Below are 21,385 nucleotides of genomic sequence, written 5' to 3' on the forward strand. Positions count from 1 at the left end.
ATGGAATCATTTAACATTTGACAAAGACATGTATAAGACTAGAGTTGGAACACATTAAGTTGAAGCTAGAGTAGAAAGGATAGTGAACCAGTTATCACTAAAATTAATGTGGATGGTTGCAGGAGGACATAATGAGCAACAAGGATTTTGTGAAAAATAGGAAAATCATAAAGAATGGTTGAATTGTGATTTATTTAATTTTTAAAATTTTTTTCTTAATTTATCATTTGATAACAATGGTAAGAAGACTATTTGATTTGTGAAACAAACATGAGATATGTCATGTCGGTCGCACTTGACTTCTCAGATATCTTCTTATTCATTTAGACTAAAGATCATATTGTAATTCTTTTGTTTGAAAAAGAATACCTTATGCATATTTGACTTAAGACAATACATCGAGAAAGCAAAAGACTTAAAGTAAAATCTCAAGGTCACGACAACTTAAATTACATAAGTCAGTTAAATATTTTACTAACATATGTTCATGTTTACTTTAACAAGTGATTAGATCATAGTCTTAGTTTTTGACATCATGTTTCAGAATAAATATTTTCCATAATTATAAAAGCTTTCAAAACTATAAATTACTTTTGAGTAATAAAAATAAGACTAAATGTTGTTTTTATTCCTTAATATTTTATATTTTGTTGTTTTGAGATGTAATTACATTAAGTTTAAACACCCACAACTTATTTTTATTTATTTTAATAACGGTTAGTGTCACCATTAATGTTACATCCGAGCTAATATATTAATGCATCATCAACCATTTTCTTTACATAAAAGAGCCACAAAGGAAAAAAAAACACATTTGTATCCAATGAGCTTGGGAACAAATCAGAAATGTGTAAAATGTAGTTAGGTTTACAATTGTAGTGTCTTATGAATTTTTTTTGATAAACTTACTTGTTCAGAGTGAGGGGATATGGAGAAGAGTAACCAATTTAACTAAAAGACCAAACTTTCATGTGCTTGATGACGACAACGATTTCCCTCTAGATTAATCCAATACAATTATGCATAACCAATGGACTAAACTTTATGCACTTGATGACAACAACGATTTTCCTATGGATTAATCCAATACAAATTATGCATTTTATGTCAAATTATTAATAATAAAAATACAAGATTGGTAAAAAAAAGAAAAAAAAAGAAAGAAGGAAGTATTTTACCATCATTTTGGACACTTTTGTTTATTTTAGGATTTTAAGTTTCATTTTTTGCTTACTTTATAATTTTAGGTTTTCGAATACACATTTACTAGTTAGATGTTGCAATGTGAGTTTGAGTTCTCCTATTGTTGCCATAGTTGTGAGTTGATTTTGAACCTATATACAAAATGGTAATGCATGTAAAGAAGATGGAATAATTAGAAAAAAAAAAGAAAAAAAAAATAAGAGTATATCTACATAAAAGAGAAAAGAAAAAAAAGTGAAAATGGAAACATATCTCCAAGAGAAAAGAATGTGAAAAAATGAGTGACACTTGAGATAAATTAATATTACAACTCACAAGTTTAAAGAATCACAATTATAAAAGAGAAGTGAAAAGTTCTTGATAGAGTGATAAATGAAAAGTTGTTAAAGAAGTTAGATTTAGTGTTTAAAGAATAGTAATTGACAATTTTAGTGTTCAAATAACTATTTCATACTGACGATGTACTCATTTTTCAAAAATTTTCCTTCCCATTTTGGGATATTCGTAAAAGAATTACATTAGAAAAAAACCATGATTGAAGAATCCGAGTTTCCCTACGTAGATAGGGAGATCCCATTTTTATTTTATCTTATTTATGAATAGGTTGAAAATTTCTATTTCTATTTATAATTTCACTAATTATAAATTTTTTTATTAGACCATTTGTAATATAATCTTCGTACGTGACTTTTAAATGAATTTAATCCTTGATAAGACCTTACCAATTTTATTCAATACAAAATTTTACAAGACCCTCTGTGGGAAGACTCAAAAGTTGTATTTAAGATTTAGAATCTTAAATCTAAGATCCACATGTTTTAAAAAGTATTTTAGAACGTTACTGAAAATGTTTCTGTACTCAACCAATTATTATTGATGACCTTAACCTCTGTGTACACCAAGGCACGGTTTTCCCTCCATTCTTGTAAAAAGCAGTGTGGAGCAGTTTTCTCACTCTTTCAGAAACCCAAATAATTTTTTATAGCAAAGAAGATGGCAAAAGAGCAGCAAAAGCAGGATCCCGGGGCATTCACCAACTCTTTGCAAAACCCAAACCAGGTGTATACCCATTTTTCTCTTTTCACTTCCCGTTTACTTTACTTTATATAAACCCAAAAGGGAAACTGGTGTTAATCTAGATCGTGTTTGCATCGAGTGTGTGTGATCTTCAAACTTCACTCCTAGTCCTAACCCATGTAACGTGATGTTTTGAAATTTGCGTGTGGGAGTAGGAATTGCAGGGTAAAGGTGAAGTGGTAAAGGAGGAGGCTGAGGCCCCTTTCACTCTCAGCGTCACTTCCAAGGTATATTTGGTAATTGGGTTCTCTCTGTAATAAAAAAGCTTGAAACTTGTTCGGTGAATGCAGGTTTTGTACATGTTGGGAGACATCACTGCAGGGCCTGCGTCTATGTTTACGCAATGGCTCCAATTAGTTCGTAAACGCACTTCCAATTATCGCACTTCTGGCTTCCCTCACCGTTCTTCCACCATGCCTTCCAGGTTTCTACTACTATTTCTTCTCCTTCAATTGCATTTCTACCATTTTTCATCATTGCCATTGAGCATGTACGTAATAGGACCATGCTAAGTGAAAGAAATTGTATAGGAAGCAGCCAATCAGTTTGTGATTATTTATTAAAAGTAAAAGTAGAAAATGTTTTCTCAAACTAGCCACGCTTTAGTTTTTTTTTTTTTTTTTGCTTTTTTAGAAGTGAAGGGGGCGTGTTGGAGGAGATTCCTTTTTGGTTATGAATTTAGTTTTTATCTGAAGTGGTTGCTAAAGATGACTTAATTTATGTTCAGCCCAGGAGAATCTATAGAGGATGTGAAAAATGACCAGCAATCAGAAACTAGTTTGTGGGAGAGACTTGGTAAAGCTGAAGTGTTGGACATTGAATCGAGTTCATTTTCTTGGGACAGACTCTCTTCGCTTCACCACACTGAACATACTAGCAGCAATGAACATTCTGAGGATGAAATGAACCGAGCTCTTGAGGTCTTTTATTTATTTTTACTTACTGGCACAAATAAGTTAAGGGTTTTTGAAGTTGTGTCAATATGCTAATAGCTTCAGTCTATAAGTTCCATAGAGTTAGATATACAGATAAAAAAAACATGTCATCTTTACTCGAGCATGTTGATAATCGTCAGCTTTTTTTCCAATCTTTACAAAAACCAATATATTATTTGCCAGGTGTGTGGGGCTTAAAGAAATCAATGTTATGTTAAATTGTTTGTGATTTTGTTTTTTCTTTTGAAATACACAGCTTTCTTTCTTTAATTGTGCCTCACTTTCTTATCAGTTTTGTGTGCACATAGGTAACAGTAAATTCTGGAGGGGTAGTCTTCTTTGCCTTTTTCAGTGGTTGTGGGAGTGGTGATGCTTGTCCAAAACAAGAAACAGCTGTTATAAAGATATCATCTTCAAGAATGGCAACACAATCCGAACGTCTTGGTTATGAATTTGCCAAGTGGTTGGGAATCCAAACTCCTCAGGTTATTCTCTCTCTTTTATCTAATTATCCTCCAGATTTACTGGCTTAGGAAATCACACTATATTTTTACCATATTCATCCTTTACTTCTATTTGGAATTCAAGGCTAGAGTCATCCACAATACCAGTTTAGAGTGGATACAAATAAAGGAAGCTACAGAAAAAGCAAGAGATGCGGCAGGTTCTGCAGGTGATGAAATTGGTGAACTGACATGCACAGAACTTCTGGAAGCACTTGATCTTAGCCGATGTCTCATGTTTATGAGGTATGATTCAAATCTAGTGTTAATATGATAAGGTTTATACCATTGCAGCAGGAGATATCTTGCTTGCCCTGTTATATTTCTTTCCTAGAGTTTTCATGATTGGGCCTGATGTAATAATTCCAAATAGTGGCATGCAATGTTATCATCTTACGTCTGAGTTAATGCAACCATCCAACAGATGACATTTTCATATAAATTTCAATATTACAATGACAGTTTTTGGTAATTAGCAAGATAACTAACTATTTTGTGTCCTTCTCCACGTGTGGTTGTGGGCAATTTAGTGGAAGTTGGAGTAGTATGATAGTTTTTTTATTCCATTTCTAAGTTAAATCAAATCCAGTTTCAATATTTTCTATTTTCCAGAAACACAATTAAAGCAATCAACATGGTAATTATTTGGTGCAAAATCACTCGGCTATTCTTCTGCTGCAAGATGACTACTTTTAATCATTTATTCTAAATTTTTAATAGTCTTATTGCAGTTATGTGCATGGTTCACCCTTGCTTGAAAGCTCTAGAGCATTTGAGTCACAGGAATATGCAGAACGAACATCAGCAGCTCTTGGCAGAGTACTGATGCTGGATCTTGTCATCAGAAATGAAGATAGGCTCCCTTGCCGGCAGCTTAGATGGCGTGGGAACTCTGCAAATTTGTTATTGACTGAAAAAGTAATCTCTGCAAGTGTGGATACAATAGGAGAAACCTTTAATTCTGCGGTGACCCGATGCGGACCAAGGGTGAGTAGGGCACTTCAAAAAGACAAAAGGTCAACATCAGTTGATAGTAGAATGAATGTATCACAATACTCTGGTCTTTCTGACATCAAATACACCTCAATAACCCATAACTTGAACTTGAAAATTCAAACATCAGGAGAATCAATGACAACTGACTTTAACATTGTGGCAATTGATTCTGGCGTACCCCGTCGACCCCCTGCTGGAAAACGTGCAGATGACCAGGTTAATTATCCTAAGTTGGTCGAGTTACTTCTTAATAGCTCTGAGTTTTCCTCTAACCTATTACATGATATAACTGGAGGAAGGTTAGGATGTCCTCATCTAGAAGAGACTAACACAACAACAGATGTTTACATAGATGATGCATCAGTAGTTCACGAGTTCCGTAATGGTTTTCGTGCTGCTCTCATGGACATGCAGGGATTCCATATATTCCTACTCACACTTCATCAAAAACTTGATAATTTGTTAAGGGTATTTATGAATGCTGTAGGCAAAATATCATCTGGAGAGTCTGAAAAGGAGGATGCAGTGGTTCATGACTTACCTTCACCAGCTTTTTCAGGCAGTTGTCTTTCCCCATATATTAAAGAGAAACATTCTAATGATATTCATCAAGATTGGAGTGATCCAGAATCACAGAGAACTGCTCCAAGGGCATCAACATCTTCAAGCATTAGAGATTGCTGTGACTCTGCCTCTCCTGCGTCAAGAGAAGGTTGGCATGGAAAGCACTCTAAAGGAAGCGCGGAGTCACTTCGTGGTCTGCGCTTGACAACTAAGCTTCGTGACTTACATAAGTTTGCCAAGGTTGGTCTCTAGGTAACATGATCTTGTTTCTTGATTCATTGTTTTGGTTCTGTAATCCTGTCTTTTTTCTGGATCATAATTAATCAGACATTGGCATATTGATTGTTATGCAAAGTAAAAGTAATTTTTTGCTCTATTTACACAAAATAAATTTATGTGAACAGTATTTAAGACCAACCAGGATGTACTCTTGTTGTTTTGAGAATGAGAGCATGAAATTTGACTAGTAAGTTTCAGTTATTTTATTTTGGAAAACAGGTTACTCTGACCTTTTGCTCTTGTTGCTATAATTGAAGTAGTTACATTACATTGTGTGACATAGACGAGTTCCTAAATCAGCCGTACATTTAAAATTTTGGTTTCTTCCAAATAAATTGTTTTCTAGTAGTTTCGTTTTCCTGTGACCTGCATGTGCAAATGTCATACACAATCATTCATGTATCTCGAGGTGATTGACAAAAAAAGATATAGAAGTATTGTCACTAGGTCTGTCTTTGACAAGTAAAACTGCATTTTATTACATGTTCCCTTTTATCATATGTCTTATACTTTATCCTGATTTCTAGGTTGACTCAGAATCTAATAAAGAATTGGAACAGTGGAATGAAATGCTTAAAAATGATGCAGTCAAGTTATGCTTGGACAACAATTTTAATACAGGATTTTTTGAGGGTAGTGATAACAACACTGTTGTTGATGCATATGAACTCAAGGTATCAATTTATAATAGTATTGAGAACTAATATGTTGGATTAATTTCACCTATGGAGGATACATGAATAAAGCGATTACCCCATTGACCTTCAGGTCAGACTCGAGCATATTCTTGAGAGGATTGCATTGATATCTGAGGCTGCAAATACAGAGAGACCATCTGCTGTTACAAATAGTCTGTTTATTGGTGGAGCACTAGCTGCAAGATCTACATACACACTGCAACGCTTGGGAATTACACATATTTTATGTTTGTGTACAAATGAAATTGGCCAATCAGATTCTCAGTTTCCTGATCTATTCACATACAAAAATTTCTCTGTAAGTTGTACTGATCTATTTTTTACCATTATATGAGGTTTAGTTTGTGTAAGAATCAATTGATTTCATGCCTAATGTCCTACTCTGCATTTGTATTAATCATGCATGCATTTTTATGCAGGATTCATTCAGTTTTTGTATTGAATTAGAGCTTTAGACTTTTATTTGTTTCTTACTGGAATAACTTTATTAGTTTCCAATTACTATTTGATGTTCCATTCATTCAAAAGGCTAAGATTATGCTCATTAATGTTTTTCATCCCCATCCCCAACACAATCTTACCTGAGATATCTGTGTTTCAAGTGTAGACAAGACACTTTTTATCTTAGCTTATGCTAAAACTTGTTTTTGGTCTTTAACTGGGCATCCTCACAAGCAAAATATCAGATAATCCTCTGGCCAGGCGTGGTAGTTAGGCAAACCCTCCCCAAATGCTTGAGCTGTTGGGTAGTGCTACTGGCAGTCCATGGAACCCAGAATATAGTTTCCAACTTTAATATATGAATGATTTTACAGGAAATTTGGTTTCTGATGCCCCAATGGTTTCACTTCATGGATGCAGCTTATCTCATCAAACAAGATGGCTTGGTTGGGTTCACAGATTAATTCAGTAGTAGAGTTTTTTCTACCTTAACATTTATACTGTGACCAAATTAAAGTTTCTCACAAGTTTTTCCTTAATTTCTATCAAATATTTCTTAATTTACGTCTTGATTTAATATTGTGATAAATCTATTCAGAATCTGATTTGAATTAATCTAAATCAGGGTCAAATAATTTAGGTGATAGGTTATATTATTTTTTACTTCCCAGTTTTTCCCGATTGTGGCAGATTTTATTCTCTTTGGGACTAATCTAGTCTATAAATCAATGGCTGTATTGTTATAAAATGATCAGACAAATAAAACATCTTTCTCTGTTCTGATAATATGATTCCACCCTCTTTTTCTCGTTTTTTTTTCTACAGTTCCCTTTTGGACGCTATTTGATTCATTGGTTTGAAAAATTGATCTCTTGGTCGGATAGAGTATTTTCTAGGCCTTCTCATTTTCTCGTTTAATCATGCAATTTATTTGCTATTCAATATGATGTTTAAGTTATGCATGTAATTGTGAGTATCTATAACTATTTTTTTCCTGGATAGATAGGTATCAATTACATTTTTAAATGAGGTTCTGTTCAGGAATAATTCTTCACATTGTCTCTCTTCATTCTCCCATTGAACAGGTGTGTGACAATGAAGATTCTAACATCAGCAGCATATTTGAAGAGGCTTGTGATTTTATAGATTATGTTGAGAAAGCTGGTCAAAGTGTTTTAGTTCATTGCTTTGAGGGGAAAAGCAGAAGTGCCACTCTGGTCCTTGCTTTCCTGATGCTTAGGAAGTAAGTAAAAATATAAAAATACAATCTTATGTATGATAATCGGAACACATGCAACTCTTAATTATGTGTTCCATGGTAGTGAAGATGATCACTGCTACTACTACTTAGGGCAATTTAGGAACTAAAAGGCTTTTGTGTTGTAGGAAATTCACTTTGTTAGAAGCATGGAATGCTCTAAAGCGAGTTCATCGTCGATCTCAGCCCAACGATGGTTTTGCAAAGATCTTACTTGAACTAGACCAGAAACTGCATGGCAAGGTTTCAATGGAGTGGCAGCAACGGAAACCAATGATGAAAATTTGTCCCATCTGTGGCAAGAATGCTGGACTAAGTAGTAGTTCACTTAAACTTCACCTTCAGAAATCACACAAAAAGTTGTCATCAGGGAGTGTTGATAGTGCCATGACAATGGAGATCCAGAAGGCATTAACAACTTTGAAGATTAGCCGTGGTGGGAGTGTTAGTCCCACACAAAGACACTCTCATTCTATGGTTGATGCATAGATAGCGCATGCAAATATTACTGAACATTCATTCAAGATTTAATTTCATGTTAGAAATAGTAAGAGTGAGTGAAATAGTGGTTTGGAAATAGGATTAGTTTAGTTAGTGATTTCATGTAATTGGGTAATGGGGATTCTTTTTTTTTTTGTGTACATGAAAAAGAATTTGTTAAAAATATCAAATTTGCTTATCTTGGCCTCTTGCAAAGAATTAGTCTAAAGAATAAGCTTTCTTACATTTGCGAAAATGTTACCTACATTTTGTAATTGTGTTGTCCTGAGTCCTACTTTATGGATGGTTTCATCCAGAAAATATATATTTGATTTGCTTATTTGTTCCTCCTAGTACATAAAGTTTCCATCTTTACCATTAGCGGAACTATAAATGAATGTGGGCCAACACCAAAATTAAGTCTAGTCCAGAGAGCTAAATTTTTATTAAAGTATGTAATTAGTAGGAAGAAAATAAAGAAAAAAGAGAGAAAATAAAAAATATATAAATAAAAATTAATTTAAAAAGAAATATTTATTAGTGTGTCAAAATTTTACTTTGAACTCAATTTTCAAATGTTAATAACTAACTTTAACTCTCAAATAATTTATAATCAAATTTGGGAGAAGAATAATAAAATCTTGATTAAATTTTAAATCCCTCGTAAATATAAATATTTTCAATTGAGTTGTTTCTAAAGATTTTCGTTATCTAAATTTTTTATATTTTTTTAACTAAGAGTCTTTGTCATTAGATTTTATCGGTTAATTAGGGTGACGCAGTGGGTTGTTACTTTGCATATTGTTTACGTATCTTCATAAGGAAAATAAACAACGACTTAACTAAGTTTTAAGTCTTTTATAAATTTAATTATCTTCAATTGAGTCTTTATGAAAAAAATTCTTTATTATTTTTATATTAAGTTTCAAATTCTTTATGTTTTTCAATTGAGTCTTTGCTGTTGGAGTGACTTGATTGTTTGATCTTACATATCAAAAGGAGAACACTACAACTTTGGATAATAAGAAAAATAAAGTTTTAAAATTCTAATTATTTTTCTAAAAAATGACATAGTTTCATTTTATAAATTACAAACTATGACGACAAAAACTCAATTAAAAAATATAAAAAAAATTGGACACTCAATATAACGGAAATATTCGATACACAATTGAAAATATGAGGGACTTAATTTTTTAAGTAAACCATTATTTTATTTTTCATATGAAGACACATCCGCAGTGACATGAATTTTTTTAATAAGGAGTCAATAGAAAATATTAAGTTAAAACTTAATTAAGCCCAAAATCTTTTAAATATTATTTATAGACTTTAAAAAATAAATAATATATGATAAATAAATAGAATTTGAATATTTTAACTAAAAATAAAATTATCAATAAAAAAAATAAAAAATATTACCTTGGTGATAAATATTAAAATATAATAAAATATTGACTTAATTGCAAGTTTTATTATTAAGTTATTATTTACAAGGCCTGAAATTGAAACTATTCTACTATTTACAAGTTTCTACAAGGTTAAGAGGAAGAAAATATTCTACTATGTCTCTTTTCTTAGCTTGAGATGTGGTGTTTGGATATGATTGGGAGAACGTTTGTATGAATGAAGAAACTTAAAAAATATTTGCTAAAATTTAGTTATATAGAATTATGAAGAGTAATGTTGTTTTCAATTGAAACAGTGAGAATTGGTGGATTTATGAAAAAGTCGGTGTAGCCTCAATAGTAAAAAATCAATCAATATAAAAAATATTATGTTTTTAATATTATTTGCTCTTAAAAATGTTTTAAAAACCATGTTTTATATACATTAGTATCATCCAGTATATATTATTAATAATAATAATAAAATCACAATTATTCCACCCAGTGAAACATTTTGGATTAAATCTTAGAACCTTTATTTATTACTCACTGAATCATATTCATTGTACTGAAAAGTCTGAAATTTCTGTTAATTCTATGACTTCTTTTAAAAAATAGACATTTTGCATTACTAACAAAATCCTTTACACTCATTTTCTCCCCCTTATTAAAGCCATCATATCCTCTCTATCTAGTTTTATCATTTTATGAAGCTGTCTTCTATTTATATTAGTATCTTGGGTTTATTGATGATTATGATAAATTCTCCGGTAAATATATGGTTAAACCTATTTATCGTCCAATTTTATAATAATTCGTGTTTTTTATTTGACAAACTGCTCGTCCATGTGCTTAGGACATTGGTTAAACAATTAAAAAAAATATTTTTTATTGGGATGGGAAGAAATGTACTCTTCAATTTTATTAAGGTGTTTTCACACTGGTTAAAAAAAGCACTTGTTTTAATTCTTTAACTATCACCTTAAACCATTTAATTTCTATTGAATTTGTATTACAATTTTAATTTGTTGCACATTGATAACTCAATGTCATCTTTAGTAACTAATCGATCAATAATAATAGTGCTGCAACTAATCGGTGGAGCTAAAGTAGCAAATGGGTTAAAATTTCCGTTGGACCAATTATAAATTTTGGCGTGATTTATCAATTTAGGAATGATTTTTTTTGGGTTAAATATATTTTTGTTTTCTGTGTTATAACACGAGATTTATTTTTTTCTTGTTTTAAATTTTAGACCATCCAGATATATCCAGATATTTACATGTAAATTATTGAAATAAATTTTTCGATATGTGAAATGATTGTTAGTTTTTTTTTTAAAATTCGTTATTATTTTAATTACATATGGATGTCGAGGATAATTACAGATTAATATTTTTCTTAATGTCTTTTAGGACAACTAGAAATAAAAGTATGTGATTGACTAATTAATTAGTGAAAGAATAAAACAAAAGTATATGATAAGTTAACGAGCAATTATCGTAAAAAAAACTAATTAACAATTTTCTAAAATTACAAAGCGAAAAAGATGATTAAAAGTACAATTTCAGGTTCCCTATTCAAGTAAATTTTTGCCCCTTCAAAAATATCTTTTACCCATTCAAGTGCACGTTATGTGTAGTTCTGCTTTTCCTATTAAAGAAATTTTGACCCCTTAAAAATATGTTTTACCCTTTGAACCATTTGAGGTACAATTTTTTATATACATCGGTCACGGTAATTTTGCACTTTTTCTAGGCGATTAAGCAATTGACATTGTATTATTCTGACCACGCAAATAGGTAGACGTAAAAGAAAGTGTGGAAATAGCTTACCAACACAAGATATACCAAATTTGAAGGCCTTTGCTTTAGTCTTAGGCTTCTAAACAACTTTTCATTGTTTAGAGATAAATTAGAGGTGCCCTATTCAAAAGGGCATGAACATTAGAGGAACACTCCATTTTTTATGGCTAGAATGGCACATAGGCAACACCCCCTCTAGTATCTTCTATTTTTTGCGTGCAAGTTAACGATGGATTTCTCACCTTATTTTCTCCCACTCGAATGAAAGTGGTTGGGCTGCGAATCCGATATCTTTCTCTCAAGTTATTGATTTTCACATCCCTATGTTACAAACACAAAATCTCCTTCTTTTTCTTTCTTAATTAAGCTTCCCCTTTCCCATAATTCACCATTAGTTGCACCTACAAATTATACACCCTTTTCAAATGAAATCATTTCCCCTTCACCAACAAACTTGGGCTACACTTATATCTAACGTTACTTTTTCATTATTCTGAATTCCACTAGGCTTGTTGTTGCTGATTTCAGTCCTTCATCAACCACCTTACATCGATCAATGGCCGCAATCAGCAACATCCGTTTACAATTCCCACGGAATTTAAACGATTCTAAGAAGAATGTGAGGTTTTATGCTCCATGCAATATTACTAACGTGTTTAATAATAAACGAAGATTCTTGTCGGTGACCGCAAATTATAGTGAAAGTCCTCGAAAAATGGACACTGCCAACAGAGTAAATGTGAATGGAACACACGTGGCAGAGGCTCCTCTACAAGCAGGAAAGTTCGCCAAAGAAAGTGCAGCAGATGAAGCTATTGTTACCAGCTTGCGTGGAAGGTTTGTGGAGGATAAGTTTGTATTTAGGCAAATTTTTGTTATCAGGTCTTACGAAATTGGACCAGATAAAACTGCCACCATGGAGACACTCATGAATTTTCTTCAGGTTAGCCTCACAATTCCACCATTTTCTAATAATGTGCCTAACAAAATTTATCATGGTAGTGATGTCCAACGATTACACCATAGAATGGAACAAAAGTATGTTGTGATCTTTATCAGTATGACAACATAGTGATGTTCTGAATTTCTGTACCTTGTTGAAGATAGAATGAATAATAGTTCAAATAGATAATGAATGACAGTGTGACTGAAACAAAGCAATAAAAATTAATTTTCAGGAAACTGCTTTAAATCATGTCACTAGCTCTGGGATTGGGGGAGAAGGATTTGGAGCAACCCGCGAGATGAGCCTTCGAAAGCTCATTTGGGTTGTTACTCGTATTCAACTTCAAGTTCAGAAATATAACAAATGGTAAAAATATAATGCTTTTCCAAGCCTTTGCCTTACGAAATACTTGTGACCTCTTTGTATTTGATTGTTTGGTTCAAAGAATTAAGAGCAAGAGCATGAATACGTGACAGGGGAGACGAAATTGAAGTTGATACTTGGGTCGATGCAGCAGGAAAGAATGGAATGCGAAGAGATTGGATAATCAGGGATCACTACACCAAAGAGATCATAACAAGAGCCACAAGGTGCATAGTTTCATCTTTTTCATACACTCTAATCACAATGACATCGAGGTTTTTCTCAATTCTCAATACATGATGATGAGAAAATTCTCTGGTGCAGCACATGGGTGATCATGAATAGACAAACAAGAAGACTTTCCAAGATCCCTGAAGAGGTTAAACAAGAGCTTGTTCCTTTTTACCTAAACAGGCTTGCCGTTCCTACCGAAGAAGTAGATTGTGAGAGAATAGACAAACTCACTGATGACACAGCTGAGAGAATCCGATCTGGGTTGGCTGTAAGTTTCATATCTCTTTATTATCAATCACCATTTCTTTGCTTTCTCAAAAAGCAATTACGATGTCTTCTGGTTAAGATCACGTTATTAAACCCTTCATTTTGCATGTAATACAGCCAAGGTGGAATGACATGGACGCTAACCAGCATGTCAACAATGTGAAATACATTGGATGGATTTTAGAGGTACGAATTGTTGACAGAGAACAAGTTGCAAGAAAATGGCAAAACAAATTACTGTATTTGTGGCAAAGATAGCAATACTCCATTTACTATAACATCAGTGATTATTAAATTTGGACTTGGTATTGATGTGATTTTGTTGTTGCAGAGTGTGCCAATTGAAGTTCTAGAGCATTATAATATGACAAGCATGACTTTGGAGTATCGACGTGAATGCACACAATCAAATATTGTGGAATCAATGACGTCTCCAACAGAAAGAGTTTTTGAGTCCAATAATAATTCCAAGAACAGAAAACCGGACCTGCAATACACACACTTGCTTCGTCTGCAACATGATAAAGCAGACGTTGTTCGAGCCAGAACTGAGTGGAATTTCAAGCAAAACCAACAGTGATACGTAACACTGACAAAAAAACAGAGTATCTATGGATCTTATCTTGTACTCCTTTTAGCTTTTCGCTCTTCTGGTTTTCCTTTCTAGGATCCTTTACGTTCTACATTCATTACATTTGTCCTTAATCCTTTTTTGTAAATTCTTTCTGTGAGGAGAACTATAGATTGCTAATTATTCAGAAATTTATTATAAATAAAAGCATTTTTTATAATAACGGCTGAGTTAATTGCCTAATTGCCTAATGCTGCTAACACCTGATATAATTCAACCACAAATATTTACATGCAACAATAATTTTTCTGCTTAGGGATTAAATATTAATATTAAAATTCATGGATTCGCTACTCATCAATAAATCAGTATTCGTGATATGTTACTTTTTAATTGATATTGCGAATTATGCATCTATTTTTCTTTTGCGTTAATTTAGTTTATTAGGTTGGATGAACCTCTCACCAAATTATGCAGGAGATCTAAGCTTCAATAAAAGGAGTTGTTGATCAATCAAAAGCACTTGTTTCAATCTTTCAGCTATTCAAGAAGATACTCTTTTCATACAAAGTCTTTGATGTTTGAGTATGTTTGTAATGATATTTAAACTACTTTAGTTCATTTGAATAATTTATGAGTTTGTTTGATCAAATAAAAAATTGATAAATTGGTTTCATTTTACAGGTTTATAAGCTACCTCAAGTTTTTTTTATCATACATATCTTCAATGTTTTAATGAATTTCACTTTTATTTCTTCTTCTTTTTTTCACATTAGAATTAAAATTTCTTTTCACCTCTTAAAAATGTCATCAAAGCCTCTCGAATATAGAGGAGAGATATACTAATATAAAAGAGATTCCAATAATTAATTTTCATTATTTTTGATAAAAATAAGCAATTAAAAATATTCTAAGTAGATTATATAGTTTTTTATTAGTTAAAAGTAACTACTTATTTTAATTAATACATTATTTATATATTTATGTTTTTATGAAATATATTGATTTTAGTTCAACCAGTTTGTTCATGTATTGTTTTAGGTCCTCAATTCGAATTCTATAGAATCCCAAAGCCTAAAATGAATATATATGTGCATGAAGTATTACTCAAAAGGAAAGGACAAGTAATGCTACATATTAATAAAAATAAATATTCCAAAAGAAACGACAAACAACTCATGAGAATTAAATTAAAGATGTCTTCTATCATTTTCTCATATAGTAAACGTCCAAAAGAATAATAAAAAAAAAAAACTTCAGATTTAGTTACCCAAGAACAAATGAAGTTCAAAACTAACATATTAATCGTGCATAGAACTCAACCAAATGAATCATTCACGACAAAAAAAAAATATCTATCTTAAATACAACGGTTTTAATATGAAAGCTTTTTAAAATGGCATGCATAATGTGTAAAATACATAGAAAACTAACCTGAAAGGCATGTAAAACCCAGGAGTAGAAAAGAAAAATGAGATGAAATCTTTTAGAAATAAAAAAAACAACAAACAAAGAGAAAAATAAGAAAAGATCAATTTGCCCAACACATGAAAAATGATTCAGCAGATTGAATTCAATGAGCTAGTTTTAAAGAAACTTCACAAATCACTGAGAGCTGATATCATGAGTGGAGCAAATTAAGGCCAAAAGAATCAAAGTGACCCAATAAAAGTTTGGGTGAATTCACATAGGTTGAGCGCAAAGAGTCCTTCACCATGAACACAAGCTTAAATTTACCAGCCAACCTGAGCAAAAATAGAGAAGATTGAGATTCGTTTGGAGTCAATCTTAAGCTCAATAAGACTTCATGTCTAATTGGAAGCAACTTAAAGTGATTCCCATGCAAATACCTGAACATATGAATCCTAAGAAGCCAAGAAATGGGCTTGAAGCCCAAAAGATTGTGAAGCAATGGTGCCTTGAGTTGAGCCACGAATTCAATGGAGGCAGCGAAAGACTTGTAAAGTTAAGGAGGAAGCATTGAATGGTATGAGTTTTAGAAAGTGAAGGGGCGGTTTTTCTAGGTGCAAAGGGTCAAGGAAGAGGTTAAGCCAACTTCCTTGAGTTCTAGAATGCATGAGAGCATCATAAAGAAAGAGACTTGAGAGAAATGTGTTGAGAGTTTCAGGAACACAAATTCAATATATCATTCAAGCATTAGTGCAGAAAAAGATGTTCAATAATAGCCTTACCACAACCAATCCAAAGTTGTTCTCGCCGGTTGACTCGGTCGCCGTTGACTTCAAAGGCAGATGGTGGCTCCTCCTATCTCCTGGTGGTTTACGCCTTCTCCTTAGGTGGCTGAGAGTGGCTCCGTTGAAACAAAGAGGACCCTACCTGTTGGTTGCACTCTGACGATCAAGTCAGTACTGGGCTAAGAAACAATAAGTGTGTAAAGCAGTTTCAGTCTTAGAAACGACGTACCTTTTCTAGGGTTCTTACCACCCTTTATATAGGCTGTATTAGGTCAACTTCCCTATCCCTCAAGGATCTTTCCTTAAGTGGATTAGGGTTCACTGGTGAGACATCCTGTGACGTGTTGCACAAGCTTAGTGCAGTCGTGGCACAAGACTTGCCTCTTATGGTGTGCAATCTTTCTAACAGTATGACCGCTAGGGTACCAACTCATGTACCAGCGCTGCGGCGTCATCTGTTGTGTGGGTGCCCTAATTATTCACGTGTCATGCATGCAATCTTTTCCTGGAAACCCTAACCCTTACGGGCCTTAGTGCCTCCAGGGAACACTTGCTTGTGTCGTACCCGAATGTACTATACACACCTCATGCATAATCCTCTCGTGATTTAGGTCTTTCTGGTATCTGGGTGTTAACTCACGTTCAATAATAGTCTTACCACAACCGATCCAAAGCCAAACGTCGTCAATAAAACACGATGATATTTTTGAAATTAAAATAAACATATGTACCAGATCACGTAGTTTTAGAAGTTAACAATTAGGTGTTAACTCATGTTCAATAATAGTCTACATATTTTTTGTTCATAACAAAATAATCAAGGATCACATAGTTCTAGAAGTTAAGAAATGTGTATTTGAAAAAGAATTTCAGGATGATTTGGATTTTGTCAGTTGAAACTGGACTTTTGAAAAAGTGAACTCAATAAAGATTGACCTTTCTCCTACATATTTCTATTCGTAACAGAAAATCAAAGATCACACAATTATGGAGATTAAACTATTTCTTTGAATAAGATCTTTTTAATTTTGAAATTTTTCAATATTGTTTTCTATATTTTTTAGAAAGCAAGAGTTGGAGGGTCTATAAATTAAAAAACTGGTGGCAGATAGCAAAATTGATGGGCCAGGTGGTATGGACACAGAAAACACAGGTGGCAAGAAAAAAAAAGTGTTGGCCCAGCCTAATCACCGTAGGCTTTAAGATGCAGTGTAGATATGAAAATGAGTGTTTATAAAAACAAAATTGTTCGGCTAGCCGAATGGGCCAGGCTTTTGAAAAGACGGTGCAAATAAAAATGGGAAGGAAGTGGAGATATTAACGAGGGGCCCAAAAAGCAATTGATGCATGCCCCGTCTGTTTTGCTCTCCCTCTTTTACTTCAATCTTCTGCAACTCTTACATGCCCATTCTAAATCAGTACATTGGTCCCCACATTGCTACAAATCGGTGAACCGTTCTCACTTTCAGATTCTAATTTTGTTTCACAAACTCGTGGCCCCCACTTTTCTTTTTACATTGTGAATGCAAACTTGGATGGAAAAGTGATACAAGATGGAAACGCATGCATAGTGAAATGAATGAAGAAAGCGTATGCAACATTTGTGATGGCTTCTTTGAAATAAAAGCAGAACTCAAAAATGAAACACTGGTACAAAATAGAGCTAGAAATTAAAAAGGTGCATATGTTGTGCAAAACATGGGTTGGAACAAAAGCTAAAAACCTCTTTATAAACCCTTTCCGTTTTGTTTCAACTGCAAGAACCTTTGCACTGAAAACTCTCATACCACCAACAAACAGAAATGACGCTCAAAACAAATATGTAGCAGCTTTAAACAACATTCAATATGCACTTATACAAAATTGAAAGAGAGAAAAACAAAATGGACACAAACTGCTCTTCATACAAATGAAGAAACACGCGTACAGAAATGCGAGGAGTGCAGATGAAGCTCGTACATTTTTACCGCAAATAGCAAAAGAAAACACACTTAAAACTGAAACGCAGAAACTGGTATGTGGTATGCGCTCAAATGCATCCAGACTGCACCTCCATACGTCCAAAACACCATCGAAACGCGATTATTAAATATATACATGCAAAGCAAGCAAACTGCCAAAATCCGATAAAATAATATATAACCTGCATTCTCTGAACTTAGAGAATTGAGAAACCTGGAGGAGCTGGTTCATTGACACACTCAGCAAACTGGTCTCACCATAACCGCTACATAGTAATTTTGGCTGTCTGTGTGGCGATGGCAGCAACATGCAGACTATGTGCAGAGTGATACGCGAAAGAGTGAATGAGGAAAAGAACCAAAAGTCTTGTGAGCGTGGTGAGGGGAGCGTGAATGAGAAGAAAATTATGGAGTGGCCCAATGAAAAAGAGAAAAAGTGAAATAATGAAAAATTGAGAGTGAGGGGGCTGCGAACGGTAATAGTGGGGTGTGTAAGTGAAAAAACTAAATGGGTTCTGGGGGTGTAGGAAGTGAATCGGGAGGTGTGGAAAGGAAACGAGAGGTGTTTTTTTTGTTTATTTTCTTTTTCTTTTTTCCTCTTTTTTATTTTCTTTAAAACAAATTTTATTTACCCACATGAAATTTAAATTTAGTCACTACAAAAAAATAGTATAATCTGGATTTTTATGCACGAATTTTAATTCGTAGGTAAATTCAGCATTACCCACGGATATTATCTACGAAAACCATTACCTACGGATATTATCGATTTGAATCCGTAGGTAAATTCAGCATTACCTACCAACTATTACTCACAGATCTTATTACCTACGAACTTTTACCCACAAATCTCTATTACCTACCAACTATTATCATAATAATTATATATATATAATATAATAAAATCATAAATAATAATAATAATAAATAATAACCATAACTAATAAGTATAACATATTATTCATATTATAAAATTAATAATATTAATATAATAATATAATTAGTATTATATTAATAATATGAATAATATTTAATAATATTAATAATACTTAATAATATTAATAATAGTTAATAATGTTAATAATTTTTATATTATTAATATTAATATTGATAATTTTACTAATAAGTATAATAATCATAATGTAACAACAAAACTTGACTGATGTAATGGTTAAAGTTTTTTTGGACATTTCTCAACGGACTTGGCTTCGAGTCTCACCACATTACTAGGTTTGAGGAAAGGGTAAGTGATGGAGTTCTCATTGGCTCCTTGAAAAGTTCTTCGATTGAAAGTAATTTTTGGATGGAGAAGATGATGACAACAAAATGAAAGCATAAAAAATGGGTAAAAGTATGGGTTTATTGACAGAGAATGATGCTAGGAAGGAGGTTAGGTCAACCTTCTAACAATACTCTAGGTTTCTCAAACTAAAGAGTGAGAGCAAGAGATAAGAAAGACTTAGAAGAAGAATGAAAAAACAATTTGGCAACAATTTACTATGATTCAAAGTCTTAATGATTTACAAGACAAAAACATTTATTTATAGTGTTGGTTACTCCTAAAAGTGACTCTTTAAGTCTCCTAAAATCCTTTCCATACATGAGTTTCCATGCGGCACTCTAGAAACCTCTCCATTGGTAGGTTGGCATGTGGCAATCCTAGTTTCAAGAATCTCTCCATCCATGTGAAGACAAGTGGCACAAAGATGTTGAAGAGGCATGAGAAGGGGAGTCTAAGGAGAAGCTAAATGGCATGGAGGAATTTGAAAAGTCATCTTAGGAGAAGAAAAGGAATGGGCGGCTACTTGGAGTCTTAGTTGGCGTCATGTGGAGACTTTGGAAGAAGATCGTGTGTCCAGAATCTTAAATTAATTTGGCCCAGAATACAAGGCCCTAAAATTCTATTCTAATTAAATACAAAATACAAGGACTGAAGAGGAATCCTAACTACTTTATATAATTTTTACAAGGCTAAAGAAGGAGAAATCTCTAAAACATATCTTTTGAAACATTGTTTTCTCTCTTCTTAGCCTAGATGTTTTGATGACTTGGATGGACCTCCATCAGTTCCTCCCTCTTGAAAAAGGATTTGTCCTCAGATCCTGGCATTTCTTTTCGGATAGCCACCTTATTTCTTTTTATTCTCCTCATTGTCCTCCAGGATCAAACACTATCCTATAGAAATAAGCAAACGGTAAGACAAATGATATTTGTTCAAAAACAAGAACAACAAAAAGAAACGACCTTGCTTCCAAGGTCATTGTACCCTTTACCTAATAGGTAGACAATATTGATCCAAGGAGTACTATTTTTATACTTTTCTACCTGGTGAAGTTGTTTAACTATTTGATTATGTTGTTTAGGCAAAACTTCACTAGTTTTTTCTTTATAAAAATTTGTATCCATACCTAATTCAACACTAGTCAAAGTTTCTTCAAATTTCAAGTGCGTTTGTAGTTGTTTTTCCACTACTTGTGAAGGTATTTAAAAACTAACCACAAACTTATTTTCTTTGTAAGTGAAAGTGATTATATTAGAACGACTGATGTTAGTTGATTTTAAGATTGCACATTTTATGGTGACACTTTGTTTATGAATTTTGATTTTTAGCAATTATGGTGAGAACCCTAAGAAGATTCCCACTGGACACAAACTTAACTAAATGGTTAAGTAAACGTGAAGGTGAACTTTATATGGGCAAAGAGAAAAGACAATAATATGGTGTGGATGATGCAAGGTGTGGAAATTAAGACAAGGAACAAGTAAAAAAGAATAACAAAACAAAGAACAAATTAAAGAGTAAAAAAAGACATATATGGAATGGAAGGATGGCACAAAGAAAGATAAAAAGAGGAAGAGATGAAGAAAGTTTATGGAATAAGAAGGTTGCCAGGCCACTTGGAGAAAAGAGGACTCCAAGATGAGTGGTGCAAAGAGCCGCCAATTGAGATGTTACACACCCAAGATAAGACCCAAAAATGAGAGCTCACCACCGGTATATTTCACAGTTGCCACCACCGGTAGACTCAGTGACATCATAAACTTGTTCCCCATTGATCCTCCGCAACCCCTCTTCGATATTGTTAAGTCTCGATTCAAAAGTAAAAAATAGATATAATTAATAATTAATTAGAAACTCTTGATTCTTATTAAATATGTTTTCTTATATTGGATAACACGTCAATTTCACCTATGCAAAAATGTGCCACATTGTGTGTTAT

General features: G+C 33.0%; 2 protein-coding genes across 2 annotated transcripts; both read left to right on the forward strand.

Annotated features, from left to right (window-relative positions):
• The first annotated feature begins 1,980 nt into the window (after positions 1-1,980).
• Positions 1,981-8,774, forward strand: LOC137821344 (dual specificity protein phosphatase PHS1-like). Its single transcript, XM_068625893.1, has 11 exons — positions 1,981-2,262; positions 2,436-2,507; positions 2,571-2,704; positions 3,008-3,200; positions 3,524-3,700; positions 3,804-3,964; positions 4,450-5,518; positions 6,085-6,231; positions 6,326-6,553; positions 7,782-7,939; positions 8,083-8,774. The coding sequence occupies exons 1-11, from the start codon at positions 2,197-2,199 to the stop codon at positions 8,441-8,443; spliced, it is 2,766 nt and encodes a 921-aa protein (XP_068481994.1). The 5' UTR covers positions 1,981-2,196; the 3' UTR covers positions 8,444-8,774.
• A 3,021-nt stretch (positions 8,775-11,795) lies between these two features.
• LOC137823038 (palmitoyl-acyl carrier protein thioesterase, chloroplastic-like) lies at positions 11,796-14,233 on the forward strand. Its single transcript, XM_068628142.1, has 6 exons — positions 11,796-12,570; positions 12,806-12,939; positions 13,050-13,163; positions 13,261-13,438; positions 13,555-13,623; positions 13,769-14,233. Exons 1-6 carry the CDS (start codon positions 12,184-12,186, stop codon positions 14,015-14,017), a joined length of 1,131 nt encoding a protein of 376 aa, XP_068484243.1. The 5' UTR covers positions 11,796-12,183; the 3' UTR covers positions 14,018-14,233.
• Positions 14,234-21,385: the final 7,152 nt, after the last annotated feature.

This window comes from Phaseolus vulgaris, chromosome 9 (genome assembly GCF_000499845.2).
Source record: "Phaseolus vulgaris cultivar G19833 chromosome 9, P. vulgaris v2.0, whole genome shotgun sequence".
Taxonomy (NCBI): Eukaryota; Viridiplantae; Streptophyta; class Magnoliopsida; order Fabales; family Fabaceae; genus Phaseolus; species Phaseolus vulgaris.

Coding starts and splice junctions, on each gene's coding strand:
- LOC137821344 (XM_068625893.1), top strand. CDS start 2,197: ATGGCAAAAGAGCAGCAAAAGCAGGATCCCGGGGCATTCACCAACTCT. Junction 2,508..2,570: donor CTCTCAGCGTCACTTCCAAG/GTATATTTGGTA, acceptor CGGTGAATGCAG/GTTTTGTACATGTTGGGAGA. Junction 6,554..7,781: donor TCACATACAAAAATTTCTCT/GTAAGTTGTACT, acceptor CCCATTGAACAG/GTGTGTGACAATGAAGATTC.
- LOC137823038 (XM_068628142.1), top strand. CDS start 12,184: ATGGCCGCAATCAGCAACATCCGTTTACAATTCCCACGGAATTTAAAC. Junction 12,571..12,805: donor CACTCATGAATTTTCTTCAG/GTTAGCCTCACA, acceptor ATTAATTTTCAG/GAAACTGCTTTAAATCATGT. Junction 13,164..13,260: donor ATCATAACAAGAGCCACAAG/GTGCATAGTTTC, acceptor TCTCTGGTGCAG/CACATGGGTGATCATGAATA.